This window comes from Mustela nigripes, chromosome 9 (genome assembly GCF_022355385.1).
Source record: "Mustela nigripes isolate SB6536 chromosome 9, MUSNIG.SB6536, whole genome shotgun sequence".
NCBI classification, from domain to species: Eukaryota; Metazoa; Chordata; class Mammalia; order Carnivora; family Mustelidae; genus Mustela; species Mustela nigripes.
This window is the reverse complement of record NC_081565.1, coordinates 16,135,373-16,143,380: the sequence shown is the minus strand read 5'-3', so window position 1 is coordinate 16,143,380 and position 8,008 is coordinate 16,135,373. Positions and strand designations below refer to the sequence as shown.

The window sequence follows — 8,008 nt, the reverse complement described above, 5'->3', positions numbered from 1 at the left end:
GGCCAAGAAAGCTTGTCAAAGGGGAACCTATTTTAGCTTTGCACGGAGGTGTGTATTGAAGAACATGGGCAACATCTGCGAGCAAGTAACATTCTAAGTAAAGAAGTCATCCAAGTAGAAAAGTGTCACTGACAGAAGAAAGAGCATATCTAATGCTTCAACATTGTTTAGGGCTTGCTTTGGTGTGAAAAGGGACAAGAGTGAGGGCCAATCCAGTGTAACCACAGAAAGCAAAAGGGAGTTTCACTAGAGGTACACAAGGCAGGTATTAATCAGACTTGCAGACAGAGGAAGTATTTACACTTGTACATTAGTTGGTGCCCGCTGTTCAACTGGTTCCAGCAAGTCTCTGTCTTAAGACATACAGCACATCACACTCAACATGTGATGATTTTGTCCATGTTAGCACTTCTTTTTGGTCTCTCTTTTGAGGCCATCTCCTCTCTTCTCTACACTTTCACCTTTTTCTCCCCCTTATTTTGCCATACTTTCCACCCCCCCATTTTTGTTCTGTTTTATCTGCTATTCTTTTTTTTTTTTTTTTTAAAAGTTAAAAATTCCTTAATTTTTTATTCCTGGTACCACTACCACAATTTACAGGGCAATATACCTGATGTAATGAAAAGAAAAAGAAAAAAACAAAGCTACAACAGATAAAAGACTTCAGGAATGTACATCTAATTGACACTACATTGCATTAATCAATAGCTGCACTTTTTGCAAACTGTGGCTATGACAGTCCTGAACAAGAAGGGTTTCCTGTTTAAGCTGCAGTAACTTTTCTGACTATGGATCATCGTTCCTTCTGTGGCAGATTTTTACAGTTCCTCTAATGCATTTGGGACGACTGTCTCAAAGTAACCTGCAGCTTTACTAACAACTCCTCGCTCTCTCTCCTAAGAACTGTAGCCCTTTTCTTCTGAAAATTTTTTAGAACCTTCTGCTACCATATCCACCACTTCCACCACCAGAGCCATAACCACCACCATAGGGACTGCCTGAGCTTCTTCCACTAAAACTGCCCCCCTTCATGGGTCCATAATTTGATTGCTGTTGTCCACTATAATTTCCAAAATCATTATAGTTCCCACCACCACCATAGTTACCACCTCCAAAATTTCCTCCTTCATTGTAACCATCATATCCTCTACCATCACCTCCATATCCACCTCCTTGGTTTCCATATCCTGGTCCACCACCACCAGAGCCTCCTCTACTACTGTAACCAGGACCACCACCATAGTTGCCACCATCACCTCCAAATCCATTATATCCACCATCACCTCCTCCATAACTACCTCTGCTGCCACCACTACCACCACCGTAGCCTCCTCTTCCACCAAAGTTTCCACCACGGCCAAAGTTACCACCACCTCCAAAGTTCCCTCCACGACCCATGAAGTTGCCAGATCCACCTCCACGACCTCTTTGTGATCCAGCAGACTGCATTTCTTGTTTAGAAATAATTGTTTTCACTTTACAATTATGCCCATTAATAGTGTGGTATTTCTGAACAACAATTTTATCAACTGTATCATGATCATCAAAAGTTACAAAAGCAAATCCTCTCTTTTTTCCACTCTGCCTGTCTTCCATAACTTCTATGGTTTCAATCTTGCCATACTTTTCAAAGTAGTCTCTCAAATTATACTCTTCTGTATCTTCTTTAATACCACCAACAAAAATTTTCTTCACTGTTAGATGGGCACCAGGCTTTACAGAATCCTCTCTAGAAACAGCTCTCTTTGGTTCCACTACACGCCCATCAATCTTGTGTGGTCGGGCACACATTGCTGCATCCACCTCTTCAACACAAGAGTAAGTCACAAAACCAAAACCCCTGGAACGTTTTGTTTGGGGGTCTCTCATCACCACACAATCTGTAAGTGTACCCCATTTTTCAAAATGTTCTCTTAAACTATCATCTGTAGTTTCAAAGCTCAAACCACCAATAAACAGTTTTCCCAACTGCTCTGGTTCCTTTGGATCATGGCCCTCCTCCCCCCGGCGGCAGCGGCGACGGCCAGAGTCGGGCTGGGGGCGACTGAGCGGCGGTTTTACCTCCATTTTGAGACCAGACTCGCCTCTTCCAACTCGAGTTCAATATGGGACGGAGAGGAAGAGGCCTTTATCTGCTATTCTTTATTTAGGGCGGGCCCCTACCACCAATATTCCACCTTACTGGGAGATTTTGGGGACTGGAGGAATTCTTGCCATCCTGGTTTTAGTCCCTTGAAGACAGACTTTGAAAGAATACAGGATATGAACTCTTTTTACAGCTTAAGTAACCACATGCATTATTGATTCTTCCTAGAATAAGGTCCCCACTGTTTCCAGCATTAATGAAGGAACTTTTCCTAGTTGACAGAGTTAATGAGCCTCTGGCCTTGCTCACTCTATTCCTGGAGCAGTTTACTCCCTGGGGAAGTGTGACTTCCTCAACTCCATCTCAAGTTTGGAGTGATTCCTGTTCAGTAACATAAAGAGTGTGGACGGTTGTTTGTAGAATGATTGTAGCAGTTTGGAATTTATTAGATGTCCATGCCATTCGGCAATGACATTAATGTTCTTCATGCCATACCTCAATGTTTTCTATTACAAAGTTTAAGGCAGGATTTTAAAACTTTATTTTAAAATACTGAACCTTGGGTGCCTGGGTGGCTCAGCCGGTTAAGTGTCTGCCTTTGGCTTATGTCATGATTCCAGGGTCCTGGGACCAAGTCCTACTTCGGGCTCCTTGCTCAGCGGGGAGCCTGCTTCTCCCTATGCCTGCTGCTCCCCCTGGTTGTGTATGCACTTTCCTATCTCTCTCTGACAAATAACTAAATAAAATCTTTGAAAAAAAAATAAAATATTGAACCTTTATGTGCAACCAGTTCATATTCAGAAGCCCTGTGTATAAAACAGAAAAAAAGCAAACCCTCTCTGCTGAAAGCAGGACAAGGACTAAGAGCCAACACAGTGGGTTGCCCCTCAGTGTTGCTAACTCCTCAGAATCACCGAAGGACCCCAGATTGAAACAACCCTGCTGACTTTGTGCTGGGGCAACATGGTCAACTACAAAAACTCAAAACCCTCCTACTATAAAAGCTTAGACATTCTCAACAAAATGATGCAAACTTTCTTCTATGTGCATAGCCTAGCTTGCCACAACAAAGGGAAATATGCCACTGCCATTAATAAATATGGAGCTGATGAGAGTAGATATACATGAGCTAACATATAGCTCGGAATGAGAGTAACTTGTACACTTAGGACTAGGGAGTCACATATTCAGAGACAGGAGTCATGACCTTGGGCTCAACAGTGGTAAAAATGAGAACTGGATTCTAAGATCCAATTGGTTCTAAGATTAAGGTGGGAGTCCCTTATGGAAAGAAGAAGGTATATAAAACCACCTTTTAGCATGGTCTAGATTCAAGAAAACATGACCATCTGTTGTTAGTCTCTCAGTGGAAAAAAAATCCTTTAAGAATCTATGAAATTAAAATCATAACCCTGTTTCACTTTAAGGTGTAGGGTTTGAATATAAATCTATCTTTATGGTTTGTTAAGTCATGGGCTTTGCTATTAACATACTAATGATCCCTGGTCTATGGGCCAACTTTAGGCACCTGGAAAATTCCAACACAGTTCTTCTCTAGAGATATATGTCCTCAACTCAGGCTTCACAGGAGCCTAAAACCTCAAGTCATAAAACGCAAGAAGAAATGATCTAGCATGAGCAAGAGGGAACATATGCAAAAAACAGCTAATACAGATCTGCTCCCACTTCAGTTAATAAAACCATATGATATAAACTATAAAAGAAGCATATTTTAAAAAATAAGAACCTGCAGGGGCACCTGGGTGGCTCAGTGGATTAAGCCGCTGCCTTCGGCTCAGATCATGATCTCAGGGTCCTGGGATCGAGTCCCACATCGGGCTCTCTGCTCAGCGGGGAACCTGCTTCCCTCTCTCTCTCTGGCTGCCTCTCTGTCTACTTGTGATTTCTCTCTGTCAAATAAATAAATCTTAAAAAAAAAAATAAGAACCTGCAAATGGAATTAAAAAATAAGTGATTAAAATACAATGATAGATAATAAATATCAATATACTCATTTGATATCAAATACTTATCACCTGGTAGAACAGCAGTTTAAACACAGCCAAAGAGAGAATTGATGAACAGGACCCTGATTCCTTACCTTTAAACTGTGAACCAAGCCAAGTGATGCTATCTCACATTCTCCCACATGCTTGAACATAACCTGGGCCAAGGAGATCTAGATCAGAGGAAACACTACTTCCTGTGCACTTTCTTATAAAACCCCTCTAAGCCATCCAATTAGCAGCACAGCCTTCATATGCTTCGTGAAGAAGAACAGCTCTATAACTTTATCCTCAGAAACTAATGCACACGTATTAACAGACTCTGAAATGTTAAGATCTGTTTTGGAGCAGATCAGACATTTTGTTTTGGTCTAACTTTTCTGACTTTGGGAGATAATCCCTCCTTGTTGCTGGACTGATCTGCAATCTCTTTAGTGGACGGAATATGTATTAAAATCTACATGGACACACTTGATGGTCAGTGAAATCTGCCATTCTACAATAACAATCTAACTCATGCAATAACTATTAAACTCTGTCATATTTTATACATTTTGAAATCTAGGTCTCTTAAATCAAAAGAAGAGCAACTATTCTTTAATTTAATCTTAGGCAGAATTTTAATCTTGGCAATCCATTTAATCCATTTAATCTTAGCAATCACCCTCATAATTAGGTATTTTTTCCCCATTTTACAGATAAAGAAAGTGAAGCCTATCCAAACAAAAATATCCCAGTCTTCAACACCAAAGCTCATGTATTCAATCATTACATTATACTACATACTTTTCCTTGAATTCTCAATCATGATTAATGTTTAATAATGCTTAATGTTGAAATTCCAAGGAGTTGAAACATCAGTTGACAAAGAATTTGAATGTTTGTTGCTTTATTTTATTTTTACCTAATCCAGGAAATAAACAACAGAAACTAAAAGGACAATTCAAACCTACCACTTCCTACTAGGGTTAGCTGCCCTGTTTAAAGCAGAGCTGCTGGAAACTCTCGATTCAAATTTGACCCGAGGTTCAACTTATGGCAAAAATGCATCTTTCCCTAGGCTCTTCTGAGACCTCCTCAGCTACACAGTCTAGTGGTTATGTTTAAGGACATGAAGAGTTCATTGCTGAGAAAGAAACAGGGGACAAGAAGAATGTAGCCATCGTGAAAAACAACTTCCTTGTTGGGGTAAATATAAAAGTAAGGGACAGAAAGGAAATAGCATTGTAGATCATTGCTGGGAGGGCCACTGGGTCCACAGAGGGCTCCATTGAGGAAGTAATAATGAGAAATGACTTTAAGGACTATATTTTCCCCTTTGCTTTCTTCCACAGCAAACCTTTTTCTGGGTCTCTTTTCTGTATCTAAATCAAGGAGCAAAAGAAGGAAGAGTGAACTACCTAGGCATTTACAATTCTATAGTCTTCCAGGTTTTTCTTTCTGCTGAGTTTCTACTGCTATTAATAATTTCATCATGATAATCACTACTTACTGATTCAACTCCTGTTTTCTGAGTCCCTTGCACATGCTTTGTACAGACTAGCATCTTTAGACCTGTTAGTGTCTGTGAACATACCAGTTCTCTACAGCAACTGTCACTGTTTCACATTTATAGATAAGGAAAGTGAAGTCAAAAGAGGTTAATGTATAAGTGGAAGGATGAGGACTGAAAATCAGGTCCTTCTTTCTATGACCCATGCTCTTAACCATGAGGATAAAGCCCTATGCACAGCAACGGATGTCAAGCAACTTTAACAGAACAGGTGATATGGTAAACAGTTTTGAGGAATACCAGATTAATACAATTAATATAATTAAGCTGCTTCATATGAAAATATGCATGAGAGATTTCCCAAAGGAGGGCATTTCCCAAATGTATTTGACTACAGGATCTTTTTTTACAGCTCTTGTCCTAAGACAACTATACTGTGGAAAGAATATTGGGAAATGTTTTTATAGATTGATATTTCATTGGAATAATCTCCACTTAATTATTATTGCCAAAACATAGGTACTCATCATGGGCAACATCAGATAATCGGCCCCTTTATAGAATATTATTCTGTCCAGATTTCTGCCTGCATATGCTGTGTCACAGAACATCTGGAAGAAGCCCATCTTCACATCACTCCATGTTGTATGGGGAATGTTAATGGCACTCACACTTTCTTCTCCAAGAAATTTCATGACTCTCTCACTTTTTTCCCCCCTCAAACACTACAGGGCCATTTCTATTCAATCAGAGACATTTAACACAGCCACTCACCTGGTATCTTTCAGAGTTCTTTCCCTAAACTCAAGTTTCAAACCTGAAGTGCGTGAAAAATTTATCAAAAACAAAACAAATGAACAAAAACACATCAACCCACCCCCACCAAACAAACCAAAGAAGCAAAACAAGATTTAACTTAATAATTTTCCTCAAAATGAGGAAAAAAAGTTACCAAGTTCTTGCAAGTGGCCAACCATTTCTAAAGCTCTTTCCTTGAACTGGACCAAACATACAGTTAATATTCACGACCCGATTCTGTCTGCATTCCCCTCAATCTATCAGCAATTACCATCATGGACATAATCAATAATGAAATGGGAGAAGCATTGATTGAATGTGGAAAAATGGAGTTGTTTTCTGACAGATGTGTAGAAGAGGATCAAAGTATTACAAGAAAGTGAGGGTCCTGTCTTTAATACTGGACCTAGCAAATAGCCTATGGGATTTTCCTAATCTGTAAGTCTATGTTTGCAAAACGAAGCAGGTAAAGAGGGGTAACTCTATTCACCCTGACCTCTGCATCTTCAGCATTCTTACAGAAAACACGGTGACTCCTGGACTCCAGGAAACATAAAACCCATGAGAAAAGTGACCCTGAATATCATCCAATACAATGATTTTAAACACTGTGTTTCACGGAGCCTTAGAAAAGATGCAAAGAATCCTCTGGAGAAAAAGCCTCCAGGCCCCATCATCCACTTCCATGTCCCTACTGTGGAAAAAAATTGAAATGTCATTAAGGCGTGACTTCTAGTTAACATGGTATTTGGAGTTCACACCACTAACTCCGGGATCTGTATCTATACACGAAATGGCAAAAAACAGGTTTTTATTGAGTGAGCACAGAGGCATATTCAAACTAGACACTGAGAGAAATACAAGACAGGCTGAGAGGGGGTGGGACTTGATCAAAGGAAACAGAAGCTCCAGACTATAGCTATAGATAGCACTAGCAGTCACAGGGGCAGCACTGTGGGTGTTTCATACCCCCAAATGTGAATGTCAAGCACACATGGGAAGGAGGAAATTGCTAGGGATTGGGGGGTGACCAGGATCTGTAAGCCACCATCATTCTAGGCCTTCTGAATAAGCAGTTATGATCAGGGGGACCATTCTGAGGTGGGAGACAGGCAGAACCTAAGTAGCCAATAATTCTGGGAGAAACCAGGGGGAAGAACCTCTTCTCCTGATGCTACATCCAATCCACTTCTCAACAGTAATTGAAACAGCAAAGAGTAGACTCTTAGGAGAGTGGAAGCTTGTGTGGCCTTAAAGGCAACATCAACTGGTAACAAGCTGATCAGCTGGAGTTACAAGATATGTGAGCACTTGTGCTATGGAAGAGAAACAACAGAAAGAGAAGAACAGAGCTGATATGATCAGGAAAGAAATTTATAATAAGCATGATGAACATTGTCAATGAAAATGGAAGGTGGAACTTCTAGGAAGCACACCCACAGGCTTGGATAAAAGAGGGAGCAGGGGATCTTAGGAGTGAAATGGAAATAGTTACCTAATGGGGGTCATGATAGGAACAGCAGAAGAGATGGACTGAGTGGAACAGACAGAGTCAAACAGAAACTGATGATCTGGAAGACCCAGCGATAAAAATCTTCCAGAATGTATCTCTGCCACATGAGATAC

At 40.4% G+C, this 8,008-nt stretch overlaps 1 protein-coding gene across 2 annotated transcripts; it reads right to left on the bottom strand.

Moving 5' to 3' along the window:
• Positions 1-550: 550 nt before the first annotated feature.
• Positions 551-2,110, bottom strand: LOC132025036 (heterogeneous nuclear ribonucleoprotein A3-like). 2 transcript variants are annotated; one of them, XM_059412218.1, is made up of 2 exons: positions 2,062-2,110; positions 551-1,995 (listed from the first exon to the last, which is right to left on the bottom strand). In XM_059412218.1, the coding sequence occupies exons 1-2, from the start codon at positions 2,065-2,067 to the stop codon at positions 931-933; spliced, it is 1,071 nt and encodes a 356-aa protein (XP_059268201.1). In that variant the 5' UTR covers positions 2,068-2,110; the 3' UTR covers positions 551-930. The 2 variants fall into 2 exon arrangements, with proteins under 2 accessions (XP_059268201.1, XP_059268200.1); XM_059412217.1 differs by having other exon boundaries at positions 551-2,067.
• Positions 2,111-8,008: the final 5,898 nt, after the last annotated feature.

Excerpts from the sequence above, each read along its gene's own strand:
- LOC132025036 (XM_059412217.1), bottom strand. The coding sequence starts at position 2,067 with ATGGAGGTAAAACCGCCGCTCAGTCGCCCCCAGCCCGACTCTGGCCGT.